The sequence below is a fragment of the Tursiops truncatus genome, chromosome 10, assembly GCF_011762595.2.
Source record: "Tursiops truncatus isolate mTurTru1 chromosome 10, mTurTru1.mat.Y, whole genome shotgun sequence".
In the NCBI taxonomy this organism is placed as follows: domain Eukaryota; kingdom Metazoa; phylum Chordata; class Mammalia; order Artiodactyla; family Delphinidae; genus Tursiops; species Tursiops truncatus.
The window spans coordinates 26,903,574-26,925,794 of NC_047043.1; the positions used below are offsets into that span (position 1 = coordinate 26,903,574).

A 22,221-nucleotide genomic window follows, 5' to 3' on the forward strand; every position below is an offset into this window, starting at 1 on the left:
TTTTAGAAAAAGGTAACTGACATAGTCATATAAAACCATTTCTAGGGAAATAACATAAAATTTTTTTCTCTTTGTTAACGCTGAAGATTTTTCTTCTATCTCTGGAGTTCTGGTCTCTTGCCAGGATGCGCTTAAGTATCAGTGAGGCCCTGACATAATTAACAGGACTTCAGTTTCTAGATGCTAGAACTGAAAAATTATAATAACAATTAATTAATATGTCATTGCTCTGGGAAAATAGTGTAATTTATTTGTAGATCCTAAATATTTTACTAGATAAATAGGTGACTTCTTTCAAACCTGCATCAGTTTCTCTTTCAAATGGGCTTTTTGAAAAAGCTCACCTATAAAAGTCCACTGTCCCCACTCTTGATGATCATCACAAAGAATCATTTTCGACACCAGGATGTCCCAAGTCCTCCTCGTTCCTCTGATCATAAGGCGACATTAAGAGGGTCTCCAGAGAGTTCATTTGGATATGCAGGTCAATAGGTTTCAAAAAAAACACATTTATTCTAGGGCTTCCCCGGTGGCGCAGTGGTTGAGAGTCCGCCTGCCGATGCAGGGGACACGGGTTCATGCCCCGGTCCGGGAAGATCCCACATGCCGCGGAGCGGCTGGGCCCGTGAGCCATGGCCGCTGAGCCTGCGCGTCTGGAGCCTGTGCTCCGCAACGGGAGAGGCCACAACAGTGAGAGGCCCACGTACCGCAAAAAAAAAAAAACAACAAACAAGAAAAACAAACATTTATTCTAAAGTGGCTACTTGAATGCTCGACTGGGCAGCATGTATACTAAAATTGGAATGATATAGTGAAGAGTAGCAATGGCCCCTGCACAAGGATGACACTCAAATTCATGAAGCATTCCCTATTTTATAAAGGGGGGGGCACTTCCCTGGTGGTCCAGTGGCTACAACTCTGTGCTCCCAAAGCAGGGGGTCGGGTTTGATCCCTGGTCAGGGAACTAGATCCCACATGCCTCAACTAAAGATCCTGCATGCCACAATGAAGATCCCACGTGCTACAACTAAGACCTGGTAGAGCCGAAATACAAAAAAAAAAAAAAAAAAAAAAGATGCATGGAACTTCCCGGGTGGTCCTGTGGTTTAGTCTTCGTGCTCCCAATGCTTCAGGGGGCACGGGTTTGATCCCTGGCTGGGGAACTAAGATCCCACAAGCCCTGTGGCATGGCCAAAAAAAAAAAAAAAATTACATTAAAAAAAAAAGATACAAGGCTTCCCTGGTGGCGCAGTGGTTGGGAGTTCGCCTGCCGATGCAGGGGACACGGGTTCGTGCCCCGGTCCGGGAAGATCCCACATGCCGCGGAGCGGCTGGGCCCGTGAGCCATGGCCACTGAGCCTGCGCGCCTGGAGCCTGTGCTCTGCAACAGGAGAGGCCACAACAGTGAGAGGCCCGCGTACCGCAAAAACAAACAAACAAAATAAAACAGAAAAGCTATTATGCCTGCAGTTCCAGTTTATAATAGCAAAAGGATACAGATTAAAATCAGGTGAAAGAAGCAGCACATAAGGCAGGGTCTAAGAAAGTTCCAGACACAGTCTTCCAGTGGTCCGCTCCCAGTGGAGTCAAGCGGACTGGGCTTACTAGCAGCAATGATGTGTGGCAATGTGCATGAAGTACTGGCAACCAGAAAGATCACCCAGCCTTGGCTTCCAGGGTTTTTATTTGGGCTTTGTCACATACACTTGGCCAGTCACCCACATGGCTGACCTTAGTGTTTACCCTCCAGAGACTTAGCTATTACCACACAGCCAAAGACCACACCATAAACCATATTAGCAGAGACCATCCAGGTGGCCCAAGGTTCCCAGGTAAACAAATACACTTTATCAAGCAGGACATTCCAAGGTTCAGGGGTTACCTCCCAGAAGCTCAGAGCAAAGCCCAGACCTCAAACAATTACATGTTATCAGTTTACTTAATACTTATTTGAATGATGCATTTTTAGTAACTTGCTTGTATAGAACCTTTCAAAAACATCCAACTCAATGCTCACTTGTTTTGTAAGTGCAATGAATGAAAGTGGTCATTTCTAGATTGGCTATATTAGAAAGACTATAAAGACAAGTTGCTAAAACAACAACAACAAAAAGAAACAAAGAAATTGCTCTTGCATCAGACAAGAGCAACATATAAAATAAAATAAACAAGACAACAATCAAGACTGGGAAGTAAACACAAAAATCTAGAAAGATTCTTCATTCAGATTGCTTGTCTAGTTTCTTTCTGTTATTTAAAGAATCTGAAGCTGAATATCTTAGACAATGCACTTTTTGTGTAATTTATGCCAGGAAGAAGATAGGAAAGTTCAATCAATAGACCCAAGGGTGCGCCCTTGACCTTACCACAGAAAGTTGGTGAATGAAGGCATGTGTGTGGATCTTTATTCTCTTATTTTTTTTTTTCAGTTTTTAGCAATTTTTTTCAATAATATGTCAAACGTTAGATAATAGGGATTTGACAATGTTGAATTTTACCTAAGCCCTGTGCTTCTGGAAACAGGGAAGTTTAAAGGAACCTCACAGTTTACTGAAGAAAAAAGAAAAAAAAAAAGCCTTTCCCCATATGATTAGATAAGACTCACAAAACCCCTTGTTTACCTGTGACAAGGCCAGGCACAAATTCCTATGCTTTGCCTCATAACTTATTTCCTGAACTACTCATTTCACTGACCAATCAGAACAAAACACTTGTTAGACAAGTGTTAAGCTTCTCTCCTTCCTCCAGAGCCCTGAACTTTGGCCCACACCCAGCATGAGCCAGCAGACAACCCTGCTCAGAATAGGATGGCTTGGGGTGGGAGGTGTGAAAATTTTCTGACACTATCCCACCTGTCACCCCACTTCCATGCACCCTGTCCTTCCTGGCCTTGTTCACCCCTCTCTGTACTCCTAAGATGCTTGCAGACTTCATTATGATTGCAGCATTCACCCTACTACAATAGTCCCTTTCCCTGCCTTGCAATAATCCTTTTGAACTAAGTCTCTGCTTTCTCAGTTGGTTTTTTATTTGACAGATGTGACTAAATGTTGGGGCTTTACAGATTATAGGTTACATTTATGTAAGGGAAACTAGGCTAAAATTCATACTGAGGCAAGAAAAATAAGGGAAAGTTCAGGAGTGAATATGAAAATGAAGTTAGGGACCCACTCATTTGTTTTAAAGATTCTCAGGGGATTTTTACCTGAATATGTATATAAATATATTTTTTTGTCATGTGAATATTCTTAAATCTGAAAATGCTATATGCATATATTTTATATATATAGTATGTCTATCTATGAACCTAAAATATTTTTTCTTTCTTTCCTTCTGTCTGTTCTTTATTTCTTTCTAATTTTCTTCCTTATTTCTCTTCCTTTTCCTCTTTTATAGACTAGAAGGCCTCTCTCCCCTCTACTGTTTTTTTTGAGGCACTACCCAGTTGGCAGCCAAGTGCTGCCCTTCCTTGCCCCCCTCATGCTTTCCATGCCCTTTTAATCTCAGGCTTGGGCACAGGGCACAAAGCCCCTCTCCCTGAGGTCCACCCCTAAAACGTAGCCCAGCTCTGAGGCACTGAATGCTTTTGGTGTGTTTACGCCTTATACATTCCAAAATCACTTTAAGTAGTAAATAATACCATTTAGATTGATTGGACGATTTGATTAAAAATCTCAAGCTCTACTCAGATGGCCTATTTCTGGAATTCTTTGTATTTCTGGTTCATGTCTTAAATCTGAGAGATTAGTTTTTAATTATTGACTAAAGAAATTGTGGTATATGTATACAATGGAATATTGTTGAGACTTAAAAAAGGAAGAAATCTTGTAATCTGCGACAGCATAGACAGAACTCAAAGGCATTATGCTAAGTGAAAATAGATAGAGAAAGACAAATAACATATTATCTGTCCTTGTGTGGAATCTAAAAATATATATACAAAAAAAAACCTATGTTCATAGATACAGAGAACAGACTGGTGGTTGCTAGAAGCAGGGAGTAGAGAGTAGGAGAAATAGGTGAACTATTTTTTGGGTGGGATTTTTTGGTTCTGGTTTTGGTTTTGTTTTTTTCTCGGTATTTTTAGTTTAGATAAACTGAAAAGAAAAAAAGATAGAAGAGTTCATCACCAGAAGGTCCATACTACAAAAAATGTTAAAGGAAGTCTTTCAGGCAGAAAGAAAATTATACCAGATGGAAACATAATACACAAAGAAATGAAGAGCACTTGAAATGGTGACTATTTGGATAAATACACAACTTTAAAAAAATTTCTTCCTATTTAAGTGCTTTAAAAGATAATTAAATGCTTAAACAACAAAATAACAATGTACTCTGGTATTTATAATATATGTAAAGTAAAATGTGTAAGAACAGTAGCATAAAAACCAGAGAAAAAGGAATGGACATATACTATTGTAAGTTTTTATACTATAAGGAGTGGTGTAATATCACTAGAAGATAGAGAATGATAAATTAAAGGTGTGTACGAAAACCCTAAAGCAACTACTAAAATAACAAAACAGTTTTATAGCTATTAAGCCAACAAAGGCGTTAAAATCAATTTATGTTAAAAAACAAGATAATCCAAAAGAACAGAGAAAAACAGGAAAAAAAGAGCAAAAAACACATAACACAAATAGAAAACAAATAGCTTAACAATATCACATCAAATATAAATGGGCTAAGGGCTCAAATTAAAAGACTTATCCTTATCAGATTAAATAAACAATACAAAACCCAAATATATGCTGCCTTCAAGAAATACACTTTAAATATAAAGACAAAAATAGGCTTAAAAGTAAAAGGATGAGGAAAAGATATTCCATACTAACACTAGTCACAAGAAAGCTGGGAGAGCTGTATTAATATTGGACAAAGTAGATTTAAGAAAAAAGAATATAACAGTTATAAAAAAGGTAATTTCATAATAATAAAACAATTAATCAAGAGGACGTAACAGGTCTAAATATTTATGCCCCTAATAACAAAACTTCAAAATACATGAAGCAAAAATGGATAGAACTGCAAAGAGATGTAGGTAAATCCATCATTATGGTCAGAAAAATCATTACTCCTCTCTCAATAGTTAACAGATATAGACAGAAAATCCCCAGCTTTCTTCACTCAGATCTTAGGAGATAAGGTTGAGTATATCCAGCAGTTTTCTTTATACAGTCAGAATCAGAGCAATCAAGAAACATTTGATTGCTGGTCAGCTATCATCATTTCCAGGTGCTATATTAATTAGAGCCAAATGTGTGAATCAATACTGGGAAGTAGCAATATATTAAAGAAATTAATAGCCCAGGACTCAAGGAAACTTGAATTCTCTCACTTAATAAATACATGACCTTGGGCAGATTGGTTAACTTCTTAAAGCCTCATTTTTTTCATTTGTAATATTGGGATTATAACAGCATCGCTAGGATCTATTACATATTACATTACCTATTATTATAATAACAATTTGAATCAGCTACAAGTCATTTTAATCCCTGACACACTCCCATTTGGTCTGACTGGAATCTCTTTTTTGTCTCTCCCTCCGTCCTTTGTTTTAGAAAAAGAGCTTAGTTGATGGGAACACTGTTAAGTGTGGATATCATGGAAAAGATGTCACTGAAACTAACAGTCACTTTTATTTTTATTTATTTTTTTTTTTAACATCTTTATTGGAGTATAATTGCTTTACAATGGTATGTTAGTTTCAGCTTCACAACAAAATGAATCAGTTATATATATACATATATTCCCATATCTCTTCCCGCTTGCATCTCCCTCCCTCCCACCCTCCCTATCCCACCCCTCCAGGCGGTCACAAAGCACCGAGCTGATCTCCCTGTGCTATGCGGCTACTTCCCACTAGCTATCTACCTTACGTTTGGTAGTGTATATATGTCCATGCCTCTTTATCGCTTTGTCACCGTTTACCCTTCCCCCTCCCCATAGCCTCAAGTCCATTCTCTAGTAAGTCTGTGTCTTTATTCCTGTTTCACCCCTAGGTTTCTCATGTCATTTTTTTTTTTTTAATTCCATATATATGTGTTAGCATACGGTATTTGTCTCTCTCTTTCTGACTTACTTCACTCTGTATGACAGGCTCTAGGTCTATCCACCTCATTACAAATAGCTCAATTTCGTCTCTTTTTATGGCTGAGTAATATTCCATTGTATATATGTGCCACATCTTCTTTATCCATTCATCCGATGATGGACACTTAGGTTGTTTCCATCTCTGGGCTATTGTAAATAGAGCTGCAATGAACATTTTGGTACATGACTCTTTTTGAATTATGGTTTCCTCAGGGTATATGCCCAGTAGTGGGATTGCTGGGTCATATGGGAGTTCTATTTGTAGCTTTTTAAGGAACCTCCATACTGTTCTCCACAGTGGCTGTATCAATTTACATTCCCACCAACAGTGTAAGAGGGTTCCCTTTTCTCCACACCCTCTCCAGCATTTATTGTTTCTAGATTTTTTGATGATGGCCATTCTGTAACAGTCACTTTTAATGCAAAGAAATACAGCCCTTTGTTCTGTGCCTGCAGCTGCCTCTTTTAGACTTGGCTCAAGGTTTTCGTTAGTGCCTGCCAGACAGGATTATCTGGGATTGTGTTCCAGCAAGCCAAAGTCATGCCAAGCAGAGGAGTCAAGTAGTTGTATATATTTAGTATTATGGCATGAAGCCACGTGGTGTGAAGAACACACTGCAGCAGGAGCAGACCTAAGTCCTAATCGTAGCTCTATTAGGAAGAAGTGCATGACCCTTACCAAAGCTGAACTCTCTGGGTCTAAATTGCACTACCCATAAAATGACAGAATTTGATACGCATGGTCACTCAGTTTCCCCAAATTCTATGTTACTAGGAATGACTCTTTAGAAACAAAATGTTCAGAAGACTTCAATCATTCATTTACTCCTGCATTTATTGACCGGTGTCAGTTCAGTAAGTGCCAGGAGCTGTTCTGTTCTAGACATTGGGGATTCCATAGTTGGGGGCAGGGGGTAGGAATGGTCAGGGGAAGAGTCCTTGCTTTCAAGAATTTTTAATTCCTTGGAGAAAAGGAATGATACACTAAAAGGTAAATATATAATATAATGGCAACCAGTAAAAACTTGAGGAAATATTGTTATCAAGAAGGCAATAGGTAAAAGATTGTTCAATCCAGTCTATTAATATAGTTCCTTTTTCATAGTCATTCTAACACAAAAGGGAAAGATATTTCTTTCTTGATCAAGTCAACTAGAATGAGTTATCTCTCAGATGCATGGTTAAAAGTCAGTAGCATAAAAAGGTAGAAAATTTAGTGACAGCAAAATGAAAGAGTCAACTCTGACAGAAGTTGACAGAAGAGTCAACTCTGACAAATGAAAATGCTTGTCAGGGAACAAAAGAGGGGAAAAAAATGAGAACCCCAGGTATAATTCTAAGTATATTTCAGGAGCTGTGTATTTGTTCATTCTTAACTTGTCACAACAAGTCAACCATTTATGTATTATTACTATTTTCCTCAGTTTAAAATAAAGAAATGAAGGCTCAACGAGGTTGAGTAACATGCTGAAGGTCTGTGCTAGGATCTGCACGCAGTTCTCATTAAGTTAAAAATCAGTGCTCTTGGGCTTCCCTGGTGGCGCGGTGGTTGAGAGTCCACCTGCCGATGCAGGGGACAACGGTTCGTGCCCCGGTCCTGGAAGATCCCACATGCCGCGGAGCGGTTCGGCCCGTGAGCCATGGCCGCTGAGCCTGTGCGTCCGGAGCCTGTGCTCCGCAACGGGAGAGGCCACGACAGTGAGAGGCCCGCGTACCGCAAAAAAACAGAAAAACAACTTACTTCCAGTCTTCCTAAATGAGAAACAGACTTTCCCATTTTTTAGAATTATGTATCATTATTAGCATCCGGGATGTGCTTTATCCTAAAATTCTGCACAACATTCTCATAAAATAAAATTCCACTCGATTGAGGGAAGAATGTAACACTTTGTGTTTTCAATTCACTGGAGGTTATTTGTGATGGTTGCCCAGGATAAAATTATTTCATCACTAATGATTCCTTTTCCTCTTTCAGAAGAAAGATACATCTACGGACTGTTTCAGTGATGACAATTTGGTGGCACTTGTTAGTAATCTGTTTGCAGCAGGTACAGAGACCACGGCCTCCACGCTGCGTTGGGGGATTCTGCTCATGATGCGATATCCTAAGACCCAGAGTAAGTCTTCTAAAATTCAGAGCATTGTCTGAAGGAGAGGAAGCAGAAACTCTTGGACTGGACAATGCAGAATTCTAGAGTTGCCCTGATACCTTAATTTTTACCCTTGAGGATAGTTTGTACCTTTAGTCTCCTCGTGATATAAGAAGGTAGATTTTGCCCTCTAAGCAATCTGAGATGGTCTGAAGGCATCACTACGTGCAGGTCCCCAGAGGAGCCCTAGGAATAGAGGCCTGGAGGTGGAAGCAGTGGGGGGGAAAGATGAGTCAGAACTCAGAGAGCACTTGGGCTTGACTTTCACATTTAAAGAAAATGGGGAGACTGTTTCAATACCCGCCTCCCACCGCAGACTGTAACCGTGCTCTGTTTTATCCAGAAAAGGTCCATGATGAGATCGCCAAAGTCGTGGGTGCCTCGAATGGCACACCGAACTCAAATACCTTACAAAGACGCTGTCATTCACGAAGTACAGAGATTTGCTGATATCCTGCCCGCAAGCCTACCCTGTGCAACCACCACAAATATTATATTTAAAAATTACTATATTCCAAAGGTAAGGGTTTAAGAAGAGGGGTGAGGGGAAAGGGAAAGAACATCATGCTGCTCAAAATCACAGAGGCGCTGAGATGAACTGGTGCGAGCTAGGTAGAGCGTTTTGTTAGAAAGAGCCTTGGAGTTGTGGAGCATCTAACTGACCCCATGCTACTGCTGTTAGGTCCTTTCGTTTCCCTGAGCCCCAGTCTTCTCTTTCATGGAATGGAAATAATCTAGCACAACTATGAGGAGAAAGTCCATGTATGACGCCCAGGCATATAAATGAATGAATGGATGAATGGATGAATATTATTTAACAAAACACTTAAAAGCAGTTGATTGCTTTCTGTCACTTGAAAACTATACCAATTCCTGTGATAAAACAGCTAACCACAATGACAGTATGGCAAAACTTCCTTCAAGAGGAAATTGATTCACCAAGCTGAAGCAGTGAACATTGCCCTCGATTTCAAGGCAAGCTTTTGCTTTTATTATTATCTTAGTGTAGTTTTAGTTTTCAGAATACTCTTTCCCATATCAAAATTAAAACTACTTTTGTTGACAGCCCTACATTGTTTCAGAGTATGTGGCAAGCTATGGAAGTGGGGTAGCTTACTTCTGAGGATTTGTTTTGATGGGCTTATTAAATTTAGTTTGTCCACTGTCACTGTCCCTGGAGATAAAAGATCAAACCTTCACGGAGCCCCCAAACCCACCAGGAAGGCTCAGAGTCACCAAATGAGGACTATTTAACTCCCGTCGTATGAATTTAGCAACTGGAATTTATCAAAAGTTAAATAACGTGCTGTTATCACATAGCAAATACATGACTAAGAATGTATTCCCAGTTCTGAATCCGAAGCTTGTGTTTTTTAGTAGGTACCGAATGAACATTTGGTTGAGTACATGACTACTCCACACTCAATCCTAAGCCCCACCTCCCCCTTCTCCACTTCCTATTCCTTCTAGAACACACTGCTTCACAAAAATTGCCAACCAAGGTCACCGTACATCTTAAAGAGCCACTTTTTTAGGAAGAAGTTTCATCTCTGTCACTAATAACACTTTTATCTCTAGGGCACTGAGGTCATCCCTGACCTCTGTGCTTTGGGATCAAACACAGTAGGGAAAACCAGACACATTTAACCCTGAGCATTTCATTTCCTTAACTCTACCAGGAAGCTTATCAAGAAGGAAGCTTTCATGCCCTTTTCAGCAGGTAAGGCATCTTACTTGAGAAAGGTGATTTGAAAAATCTGGAGAGATTTGGCTTTGTCTTAGGCCAGTGCTAAGGTTTTATATCTTCCCATGTGGCACTAAACTTCAGAAATATGGAAGAGTCCTCCCCCGGCTTTCAATTGGCTGTAGAACATTAAGCATCGGAAGGACATTTTCTTAGGGAGTCCTTGAAGATTCCTTGTGGGTGAGGCTAGGGCAGAGCCTCAGGAATTTGAAGAGAAAGTCAAGCAGGGCAACGATGGGCAAACCCACTTCATTCCAACCAGAGAAGCTTTGTTTTAATTGTGTAAATACCAGTGTTTCTCTTAGGATTTCTTGAAGAAAGCAAAGCGGGGAAAAGAAAAGAGCTTTACATTAAATTTGAAATCCATGAACTGAATGAACTTACTCTATAATGTCTGGATTTCTAAGAACCTGAAATGAGTTCTCCATTTCCAGAAAAGAATCTTAGCAAAACTTCACCATAAGCAGTTTGTCATCTTTGCACTTGTACAAACAATGGCTTAGCATCACTCCAGATTCCCATTCAGTGATGGGTAAACAGCAGTCACCCAAAAAATAGGCTTTCTTTACCTACTGATAACTAAGGGATGCAGAGAGATAAAAAGCACAATCCATTCTCCTAGTTTTTACACACAGACACACGTAGGCACAGGATGATATACAAGAAAATGTTGCACGTATTCATGACTCCTGCTTTAAAATGAAAAACATAATATCACATCTGGAACAAGAGGTAAAGTATAACCCTGCCACTGAATATAGGTCACAGAACCTCCTTTCTTCTACTCCCGTATTTTGATTTAGTATTATTTCAGTTGTAAGTTTGCACATTTTCCCATCCAGTTATGTTGGGATGGAAAGACTGTAAACCCTGAACCTATAACCTCAGAAATCTGGGTCGATATTGAGGCTGGCTTGGGAAGTCCATAGGCTTGCACAGGGCTTCTCTCTGAAACATGGACATCAGTGGTCAGAGAATGCTTACACAAGGTGACTGTGTTCACAAGCCCTCCCCTTCAAGTTCTTTTGATTTGGTAAAGATTACCTGGTGCCCCGTATACCTCCCTGTCCCTCTCCCAGGTAAGTTGAATTCCGGTTATTCAATTGTACCGGCTTTTCCATGGACCTAGCAGGCTTTCAAATTAAGCTCAAAGTCACAAGAGTTTTTAGAAGTAAGACATGTGCCTAAGGATGATCCAACAGGCACACAAATCAGCTTTAACACTCATGGTTCCAAGCCTGGAGCAGGTTGTCCAACAAACCAGCCTTAAGATTAGGCTTGTGCACTAACCAACCTCAGTGATCACTGGGTAATACCTAGGTGAACCCTGACTTTTCTCTCAGTAAGGTAGTACTAGTCTATTACATAGCAGTTTGGGTGCCAACAGTCAGGGCTGAACTATGCCAAAGCATATTTCACCCCATGAAGAAACTACTTGCAGTGCTGCATTCTGGATGTTTTTAAGAAATAATTATAACATGATTTTCTCCAAAAAAGAATTCTGTGACTGGACCTTCCAGAATTCTGTGACTGGGTCTTCTAGTTTCTAACAGAAAAACAGTCTTAGTAAAAGCCACTGGTTTGGGTTTGATATGGTTTCTTGTGTTGTATGCCTTTTGCTCTTAAAAACAAACAAACAAACAAAACAAAAGCTGGTTAGGATAAAAATTAAAATCGACAATAACAACAATAGTAACAATAATAATAATTTTGAGTATTTATTGTATACCAGGCACTGTTCTAAGTAGTTTAAACTTACTCCTAGAAAAAAATCCTGATACTATTTACCAGGCTGATACTATTTACCAGGTGGTAGAACTATTTAGAACTATTAGAACTATTTAGAACTATTAGGTAGAACTATTAGAACTATTAGAACTATTTAGAACTATTAGGTAACTATTTAGAACTATTAGGTAGAACTTGAATCTACAACCTGTGGAGCAACTAGCCTGGGAAGGCAAACCACAGCCTCTGCTGCAATCAGGCCAGAAAGACCAGGACTTACTTGGTCAATGACTGCGTCCCTATTTTTCTCTTTTCTTTTTTTTTTTTTGCACCCTTCCAACTCAGGACCTACCAGAGAGAGCCCTAAACCATTATATAAGAAGCCCCTCTTGATAGCCCACCTCTAGCTTTCCCATGCTAGTAGCTTCCAATCAGAGCATACATGAAACCCCTCCTTTCTTCACTGTTGTCAAACAAAAATTGTACTAGACCGAGTTAAAGAAGCAAGGAAGACTTTATTCAAGTCTATTGCAATAGGGGAGAGAGACTGAACTCAACTCCTTTGAAACAAAAGGTGGGACAGCTTTTAAGCACTGGGGTGAGCTAGTGGAGAAGTACTAGAGGGGGAGGTTGGTCAAAGCCATTAAGCCATCCATGTTCGCTAACTAAGGCTTATGAAGTTGGGCTCTGACCCCCCCCCCCTTGCAGAGACTGGGAGTCAGGGGCCCCCATCTTTCTAGATTACATTTCAAAGGGATGGCTTCCAGATCCTTGAGAAAGAAGGTCCTGTTCCTGGGTTGTAAAACTGGCAAGACGTTGGGAGATTTATATCTCAAAGGGGCAGAGAAAGAAATTTACAATTGCAAGTTTTCTCAAGTAATGCTCTAAAGAGCTCAGCAGCTATAGTCAGGAAGAAACCTAAGGTTTAGTTGAGCTGAGAATAAAGTTAAGATCATCTTGGTCACTGTAAAACTTTCCCACTGCCCCACCTGCCTTTGCTCCCTGGCCCAGTGCAAGTGATGCTGGCTGGCTCCCTTTCTATAACCAAGCTCTGAATAAACAGCCTCTGTTTGTCCTACTTTTGTGAAGACTGCAGCCTCCTAAAAGTAGTCATTCTATCTTACACTTAGAAATCTGAGTTTGAATTTAAATTTATTCCTTGCTTTAAAGCTAACCAAGTCTTATGTTTTGTTAACTATTAGCTACATTGTGCCTAATAAATGATTATAATTCCTTATTCTTTCCAAAGTAAATTGGGCTGTTTCTTATCTTCATCTACAGAAGAAAAGTTACAAAGATTTGCCCTCCCTAATGAAAGGGCAAAATACTGACCAGGGTTATAAGAATGTCAGGGTGTTCAAGAGTCACAGCCGGCTTTCTTATCTGAATCAGTTGATTCAAATTCAGGCTCTACCTCTCTCCCCACCCCTGGCAATTCATTACAAGTGGCTGGCGAGTCTTGACTCAGCCTGCAAGTGTTGTAATCGGGCTTTCTTTAATCACTTCCTGCCCTCTTCCCTTAAGGGGATTTTTAAGTAAGTATTGTTTCACATTCTTAGACAATAAAAGAACCACATTTCTGAAATAGTTTGAACTCCAATAACCAATCAATCTTTCATTAGGAAAACTTCAGAATAATAAGGCTCTTTAAAAAAACACTGCGAGGCTTTTTAGAGATCTCTTTGCCAATTCACAAATCAATATATGTTTCACTCTTTTGTAATCTCTAAATGTTTTCATAATTCTACAAAGTGTTATTACCATGGCATTGTTTTCCATATAGAAAAAGAAAAACCTTTACGTTTCTGTAAGTGACAAAGTGGGATACAGAACTAAATATAGCATATATGTCAAGGCTTCTCAAACTTTAATGTGAATCACCCAGGGATCTGGTCAAAATGTGAATTCCGATTCAACAGATTCAGAGTGGGGCTTGGAATTCTGCATTTCTTAAAAAACCATTCTTGGAATGCCCAAGCTTCTGGTTCACAGACCCCACCTTGGATAGCATCAGTATACGTTAGTTTACATAAAGACAATACTCAGATTTTATATACAGTTTATGATCAGAAAAGTGTATGTATATACACATTAAAACATCAAATAAATAAAACCAGACTGGAAACATACCAATTACTAAAAGAGATTTGGGGTCATGGGTGAGTTTTTGTTTTCTTTTATTCCATTTTTCTTTTTCCTCACAAAATAACATTTCCTCAAAATTTTTTGCAATGAATATAACTTTTTCTGTTAACAGAAAGCCTTTTCTCTTTCTCCTTTATTCTTTCTTTCTTGTTTTTAAGCAGAAAGGCACATCAAGTGCTGGTTATGACCAACAAGAATAAGATCAGCGAGTCAAATGTAATGACTCTCAAAGGTGATGGAGGCTGTGGACAAAGGTTAAGAGAGGTTGACACTTGCTTGATCCATGGCAGTTATGTGACTATAATATGTGTCTTATGGTCACTTGAGTGGTCAGCTGGCTTCCCAAGTCCTTGCTGTGACTCATCCACATAAGACAATTGTAGATGATCACACTTTTGGTGAGGTGGAGGTAAGACCACAGAGCCAAGACCCAGTCATTCTCAGAGGCTTCTTGGTATTGAGGATGCCCAGGCTTCCCTTCAGATTCACTCCCAGGACAGTTTGGTTTCTTTTTGTTTTTTTAAATATATTTATATATTTATTTATTTATTTATGCTGCATTGGGTCTTCGTTGCTGTGCGTGGGCTTTCTCTAGTTGCGGTGAACGGGGGCTACCCTTCGGTGCAGTGCGCAGGCTTCTCATTGTGGTGACTTCTCTTGTGGAGGAGCATGGGGTCTAGGTTCGCAGGCTTCAGTAGTTGTGGCACACGGGCTCAGTAGTTGTGGCACACGGGCTCAGTAGTTGTGGCTCGCGGGCTCTACAGCACAGGCTCAGTAGCTGTGCCACACGGGCTTAGTTGTTCCGCAGCATGTGGGATCTTCCCGGACCAGGGCTCAAACCCATGTCCCCTGCATTGGCAGGCGGATTCTTAACCACTGCACCACCAGGGAAGCCCCCAGGACACTGTTAATTGGGAAAAGATTCCTCAGCTTCCTCCCATAGCAGGGTTCTGCTTGGATTGGGAAAATCTGTGAAGCAAATTCAGTAGACTTCAACTTATTACTTTTTGAATCGGGGAGACATCTGTTTATAGAAGACGTATAAGCACATTATAGGCAGTTAGCAGGGGGGTTAAGTGCTTTAAAAATAATTTTTACTTAAAGGAAAGAAAATTAACCCAAACGTATTTGGATTAAAGGAGTCCAGCTGACTTGAATACTTTTTTGACAGAAAGGAGATGAAATGAAAATTAATTGTGCCTATTCTGCTTTTCTGAGATGACAAGGGCATCAGATTTAAAATCCCTGAGGGCAAACAAACTAACCTGACAGGTCCTAAAGAAAGTACTCCAAGCTCCTACCTGCCAGGGGGAACTAAGCAGTCTGAGAAACCTCTTCAAAGACTGTCAAACATGGTGTACCTTAGGCCTCTTAAACTTAGGATGAATCTTATCACAAGCTGTGGGTGTCTGTGTGTATGTGTGTGTGTGTGTGTGTGTCATTACTAAGGAATTTAAATTTACTGATCCATTAAATGGTGGGAAAAGCTAGAAATAAAACTTTTGTTTTAAGAATGCAGAAAAAAGTCCATAAAAACCACTGGTTTGGGTTCTATAAGATTTCTTGTGTTGTATGCCTTCTGCTGCTTTTTATTAAATAAAGCCCTAAAGCCTGGTTAGGATGAAAGTGAACTAAACAATAACGATAATACTAATAATCGCTCACTTTGAGCATTTATTATATGCCAAGCACTGATCTAAATATCTTTCATCTAACTTAATCCTAGGAAAAACCCTATAAGATTGATACTATTTATTATCCCTATTTAACAAATAAGGACCCAGAGGCACAGAGAGGTGAAACACTTGCCCAGTGTCACAGTTAGTAAGAGGTGAAGTGGTTGTGAACCCAAGTAAGCTTAAGTCCTGAGTTGGCTCCATAGGGAAGGCAACAGAATGCCGCTACCGTTTTTGGTCAACTTTAAAGAGGCTTTTCTTGTCTCTATTCAAAGCTCTATCACATGGGGCATATGTTGACTCACAACAACCAAACTTATTGAGTCAGGTCTGAAATTTGTCTGCCAAGAAGTTTAACCTCACACTGGAGCCAGGCAGGGTTGTTGGATGAAAAGATCATTCATTTCATGGAGTCTGTATTACCTTTTCTACCAACCAAGCAGTTTTGAGCACAGATGAGCTCAGGTGCTGAATTCCTCTCTCAAGTGAGGATCACACTGAGAACTGCTAGTGGTAAATCTCAAGCCCACAGGCCTGGCCAGACTCAGGGACATCAAGGTGATCTTAGTAGTTCTCATAACTGACTGAGTCAGAAAACCTAGGCTGCCCTCACTCATCTTTTGACTCCCTAGAATTAAGTCCTAAAGGCATCCCCAAACTTTTAGGAGGGAGATGATCATATTCTTACCTACTTAGTAAGCATATGCAGTAACTAGCTTCGTGACCTACATAAGCCACATGGCTTCTAGGCCTAGGTTGACTCAACTGTAAAATAGGGACATATCTTACCTATCTTGTCTGCCAAGAGGCAAGAGGTGGATCAGATGCTATTTGAGGGCCTGTCAAGCTCTAAACTGAAAATAAGAGGCAAAGGAGGAAGAGTAAGGGAGGGGGTCCTCCCTGTTCAATAGTTTACTCCTCAAAAGCCAGAGTCCCATTTGTTTTGTTAATTCCTGCAGTAACCAGATAACACCTTCAGTTCATCAGTTCATCTCTAGAGGGGGTGCTTTGCTCCTAACACACCTCCAAACCAGGCCCCACTACTAGAGTTAATAAAGATGGTGTTTAATAAAAAATAAACAAAATAAAAATGAGTTGTTTCAATAGCATCAGAAGAAATTTTTTTTCCAACAGTATCAGGAGAGATTTTTTTTTCAATCTAGTCTTGACTACAAATCTTATTAGTAAGAAACTTCGAATAAGAATAAGATACACAGTCATTTTATGGCAAACTATATATTTCTATCTACCTTTGGAGCAGAAGATTTATCTGCAGTGTTTCAAACATTAAGATAACTAAAAATTTCATATTAATAGCATTTTTACTGAACTAAATTAAATACTTGGGGTAAAGCCCTTTGAAATAGCATTTCACCTTCAAAATTCAGTCTTCTGTTTCCTCCCCTTCTTTTCCTAGCTCCTCTCTTTTGTTCCTAACACTTAAAGGTAATAAAAACATTTTAAAAAAAGAAAGAAAGAAAAAGATGTGCACACCAGAAGACAGTAACAAAAAACGATTTTGTTTTACATTTTATTTTCACACTTTTTACTTTCTTTTTCAGTTTCAAAACAAGCCTCTCTCCCCATATATTCCCACCCCCACCCTTCTGCAGAGAGCAGACTTCAAACTTCACTTCTGCTTTCAGGTCTTAAAGAGAAGGGGAGGGCGGGGAGGCAGAAAAGTGACCGAGAGTTATCTCAAAATAAAAATTAACAACAGATTTTCTTATTTCAAAATTCCCACGTTCTGCCAATTTGAAAATAACATTTCCTCCCCTCTTCTAAGGTCCCCAGACCGTCAGAGTATTTAAGCCACAGTATAAAGGAGGTATCGTGTTGCTTACAGTTCTTCAGTCTGCACTGGGTGCCGTGCGCCTCCCTGAAGCCTCTTAAAAGGTTCTTGCTGTCGGTTAATTTCTGGCTGGAGTTTCCGAAGAGCATTTTCTTTTCTTAAGGATGAGCGCTCCTTCACTAACTCCTGAACGTTCCTCGGGCTCCTCTTCCCCACTGAATCTCCTCGGGGAGTCAGGTCCTGAGGGACCGTGAAACTCTCCCTCCGCGGCGTGGACACAGGGGTCTCTCTCTCTCTGTGCCGAGGGCTCGGGATTCTCCAAGGGTCCCGGCGCCCCGCAACCGGTCTCACTCCGTGTTGGCGGTGAAAGTGACCGCGGTCATGGAGCGCTCCTCGGTCAGCGTGGTCATGCAGCCCTTCGCCCACGCGACCTGCAGGACTTCTTGTGTCACCTCATAATCCACGACCCGGACGAGGAGGGGTTTGGGTGGGTCCCCCGGAGCTCGGGAGGGAGCGTCTACACGGCTGCCAGAAATTCGCTTTTCCCTTGGAAAGAGAGGCGAAGGGCAGTCGGGTTCCCGGTCCTGTCCTCCCGCTTTGAAAAGGTCCTCCTCATCGGCCACTTCTTCCCGTACGGAGTCCCCCTGAGTCCCCAGCCACCTCTCCGGGTGCAGAAGAAAGAGCACTTTCTCTCGGACCCAGGAGTCACAGTCCACATTCTCTCCGGGGCTGTGCTCGTGGGCGCCGCACCGGCTGCTGCTAGCCCCCGCTACCGAGGGGTTCGGCGCGCCCAAGGCCAGGGGAGCCCCGCGCCCCGCCTTGCGCACAAACGGCCGGGCGCACCGCCCGCTGTGGGGCGAGGCCGCGAGATTCGGAGCCCCGCGCGGACCCGGGGCCCCCATCCCGAGAGGAGGGCCATTCATCCGGTGGATCTTCCGCCGGTTCTCGCAGAGAACGCCAGCGGAGCTCTGGAAAGCGCAGGACTGCCGGTCGGCCGTGGGCGTGGCCTCCGAGCACCCCGCCTCCCGGGCCTGGGACTGTCCCCGCCCCCTCCCGTCCGCGCCTCCCTCCCTTTCTCGCGGCTTTCGGGCTTTTCAAAGGCGAAAAGCCTCACTTCCCCCGCAACCCCACGATCGCTCCTCCTCTTCTTACCTGCGATCCTAGACCTGCGGCCGTGATCTCATTTCTGAGTCTTTCCCCTCTCTCTTCTCAGTTCTATCTTAGTTTCCAGCCCACCACCGTTTGTCTCTAAACAACAGGAGACACCCTTGCACCGCACACACACCCGCACTGCCCCACGAAATGCCCAACACAGTGTATGTCTTCTTTCCAAGGACTCTCCTTGGAGTGAAGGAACATGGAAGTTAAAAAAAAAAAAAAGTCTGATTTAATCAAGTTCTTCTGATAAAAGTTTCCGTGTCCACTCCGAATCCACCCTCACCATCCTACCAAGATTATCGAATGTAGATCAAAAGCATCTGATTGGGAAAGTTGAGCCCTTTGAGAAAACGCCTTTGTATTGTTTGTTGTTCTTCGTAGGAAGGCGGGAATGTCACACCGGTCTTCATTTTGGTTTTGGCCATGCTCGTCCAAAGGGGCATAAGTGCCTTTGATCAAACGAAAATAAACAAAACCAAACCGCTATAAGAACTTAAGGATTTAGAATTTTGTGTTCGTTTTTAAAATTTCCCCTTTCACTACTCCCCTACCTCCCTCACCCCCACCCCTACACACACACACACACACACACACACACACACACACACACACACACACACACACACCTGTTTAACCCCAGAAGTTAAAAATAAATAAATATGGATCTCTGGGTAGGCTTTCAGAATCTCTCGTTGCTAGGCCCTCTGACACACTTAACTTTGCCTGAGGGTAATGCGGAAAGCTAGCTAACAGAAAAAAGGAAGCTTAGTTTGTGATTTCCAGTTTGTCCTTGGTTACAGGTCCCTGCTTTATTAGAAAGTGTTCACTTTTCCTGTCTGCTTTAGAAAAAAATGACTGCAATGGTGCAAGTTTCTGCCCATACTTTGAAGGGCCAAGTAGTATGGTGAAAGATATTTTGGAAAGAGAGGACCTTCTGATGTCTGCTGACTGGATGCCTGAACTTGGGCCAGTTACTGCTAAATTACAATTAACTAAATTTTTCGAGTGTATTAGGCAAGAATTGCTCTAAGCATTCGATATATTTAAACTCATTTATTCTTTTCTTTAAAATAAATTTCTTTTTGGCTGCATTGGTTCTTCATTGCTGCGCACAAGCTTTCTTTAGCTGTGGTGAGTGGGAACTACTCTTTGTTGCGGTGCGTGGGCTTCTCATTGCGGTGGCTTCTCTTGCTGCAGAGCACGGGCTCTAGGCGCGTGGGCTTCAGTAGTTGTGGCTCTCGGGCTCTAGAGCGCAGGCTCAGTAGTTGTGGCGCACGGGCTTAGTTGCTCCGAGGCATGTGGGATCTTCCCAGACCGGGGCTCAAACCTGTGTCCCCTGCATTGGCAGGCGGATTCTTAACTACCCACGCCACCAGGGAAGCCCAAACTCATTTATTCTTCACAGCAAACTAACGAAGTAGCTCTATAGTCTCCTTGAGAACTCTGAAGCACAGGGAGGTTAAGATCAAATACCAATAAACAGTGGAGCCAGAGGTCTCACAAGTTTAAATGTTTGGTCCTATTTTAAATGACCTTCTTTAAATGTTTGGTCCTATTTTAAATGACTTCATGTTCTTTTCTGTTCATTTACTTAACCAGGAATCACTGAGTGTGTGCTCAATGTCAGCTACTGTTCTAGGTGATGGAGGAAAGAAGCCGAATTGCTTGTCCTGTTGGAATTTTCATTCTTTACATCAGTTACATACATCAAATTCTCTGTTCAAACGTAGGAGATAATAAGTTAACTTTAACGCACAAGAAAATCAACTGCAGGCTAATGCCCTACCCTACTCTCAAAGATTCTGCTCTTATAGGTTTCGGGGAGGGCTTAGAATGTGGATTTTTAGCAAGACCCTCAGCAATTTTGATGCTAGTGGTTCATAGACAACATTATAAGAAACATTACCAATGATAATACTCTAGACCATAGATAAACTCTAGGCCTTTTTTTGCTGCTTTCATGTGACAATAAGAACACTGAGTTTTCCTTCCTTGCAGGAATATTGGGAGAATTCCAACGAAGGTACCTGTATTCTGAGGGAAGTGTAATGTAAACCACAAGATTTATTGCTTTCAAATTTTCATGCCAATGGGGATTGGGTGAGGGATTAGAGTGGGCATGGGGAATGGGGAAAACCTATTTGCTGAGGAGTGAGCCTGATTCACCCACCATAAAGCACCTGAATTTCTAGATGTCAAAAAGTTGTGTATTAATGCATAAAAGAATGTTAAGAGGAAATGCCAAATAAATTAAACTTCAAAGAGATAAAGTCTAAAAAGAACATAAACAAAGAAATAGGCAGCTTGCCTTCAGGATAGTGGTGTCTGCTATGCTTTAATATCTCACAGTGCATAAAAGTCTGATAAAGGGTGCTGATAAAGTGAACCCATTTACTTCCCCTCTGAATTGCCTACTACCAACTCTAATTTAAGGAAAAGAGGCTTTGTCATAAGGATATTAGGAGATTTGTTAGGAGATATTGACAGATTTGTTGGGAAAGTGGGAATATCAGACTTTAAAACAGGTAGAAATCAAAGCTGTTGCCGAGGGAATAAGGAGTTGGTACAACAGGAACAGATTTCTCCGCTGGATGGAATGCACTCCGACTCTCACACTTGTCCCTGTGGCATTTACTCAGGAGTCAAATTCCACTCAGAAGTATCCATCTGGCTCAGTTTATGCAACCTGCTTACCCCTTCACAATACAGGACAGTAAAAGAAAAGGTACAGTCAAAGAAGCCTTTGGGGGATCCCCTTGGCTTCTGTAATGGAAAAGCAAACAGCTGGACTTCCCCCACCTAATAAAACTGTATGGTAGGGAAAGGTAACATTCCAAAAAAGTAGTCAGGGTGTTGTTAAGAATTTTTTTTAAATTGCACTAATGTCTATCACACTAACTATTATAAACAGAGTGTGGATATGGGAGTGACAGATAGGGTATTCTGGATAAGGCAACATTATGAGCAATGGTGCAATGGTGAATATGGAGGCACGTGTAGAGAATAGTTTTGTCCTTGACATTTCTCTTCTCTCATGTCTAAAACACTTTCCATGATTTTATCCATCCCGTGGCTTCAACTGCAACCTGTACTCTGATGATTCTCCAATTTATATCTCTATTATAGACCATGATGCTTATTTCCAGACTTGTGGTAGATTGTATAATTGTCTCAAATTATTTATTTCCTCATCCTGAAAGAAGATCATACTTCCTGGCTTGTGTACCACATGACTTGCAATGCTCCTATTCCCATACACTTCTCTACCCCACTGATGTTGACTTTGGCCATGTGACTTGCTTCAGCTTAAACAGGTGTGACATTGGATGCATCTGAGCAAAAAGGAAGAGTCATTGCAAGGTTGGCCTTGGGCAGGCTCCAATCAAAGCTGCCATCTTTGCTGTGATCTGGGAATGAAGACAGTACATGGGACAGAGCTGACTGGAATCCAGCAAAGTTACAGCAGCTGATACATATTCTAAGCAAGAAACAAACTTTTGTTACAGTAAAACAATGAAATTTGAGGGTTGCTTCCTACCACAGTCTAACCTAGTGAAAAATGTTTCTGTTCAATTTTCTATTGGACACCTCTTTTGAATGTCACTTGAGAACTAAAATGTTGCCTGCCATATCAGTAAACAAAGGATGTTGCAGCCATTAAGCCATTACATTACAGCTGCCCAGACTGTGGGCCCTGAGGGAACTCAGGATGGAGGCAAAGGGGCTGCCCAC

At 41.3% G+C, this 22,221-nt stretch overlaps 2 protein-coding genes and 1 non-coding gene across 12 annotated transcripts in view; 1 reads left to right on the top strand and 2 right to left on the bottom strand.

The window, feature by feature from the left end:
- CENPQ (centromere protein Q) overlaps positions 1-22,221 on the bottom strand; it is a 94,155-nt gene that overhangs the window by 41,487 nt on the left and 30,447 nt on the right. For 3 of the 10 annotated variants that reach the window (XM_019949827.3, XM_019949829.3, XM_019949831.3), the window contains one exon: positions 18,671-18,938. The exons of 3 other annotated variants lie outside the window; for them this stretch is intronic. In XM_019949827.3, the coding sequence (XP_019805386.2) occupies positions 18,786-18,938 (153 nt within the window). In that variant the 3' untranslated portion in view covers positions 18,671-18,785. Of the gene's footprint in view, positions 1-18,670; positions 18,939-19,079; positions 21,897-22,221 lie in introns of those variants that run through there. 4 more of the 10 variants (XM_073810632.1, XM_033864115.2, XM_073810635.1 and 1 more) reach the window with 3 other exon arrangements.
- LOC117314068 (U6 spliceosomal RNA) lies at positions 769-876 on the top strand. The gene has a single exon (XR_004528749.1). It is a non-coding gene; the product is annotated as a U6 spliceosomal RNA (small nuclear RNA).
- C10H6orf141 (chromosome 10 C6orf141 homolog) lies at positions 13,761-18,269 on the bottom strand. Its single transcript, XM_033864119.2, has one exon. It carries the CDS (start codon positions 18,252-18,254, stop codon positions 17,679-17,681), a length of 576 nt encoding a protein of 191 aa, XP_033720010.1. The 5' UTR covers positions 18,255-18,269; the 3' UTR covers positions 13,761-17,678.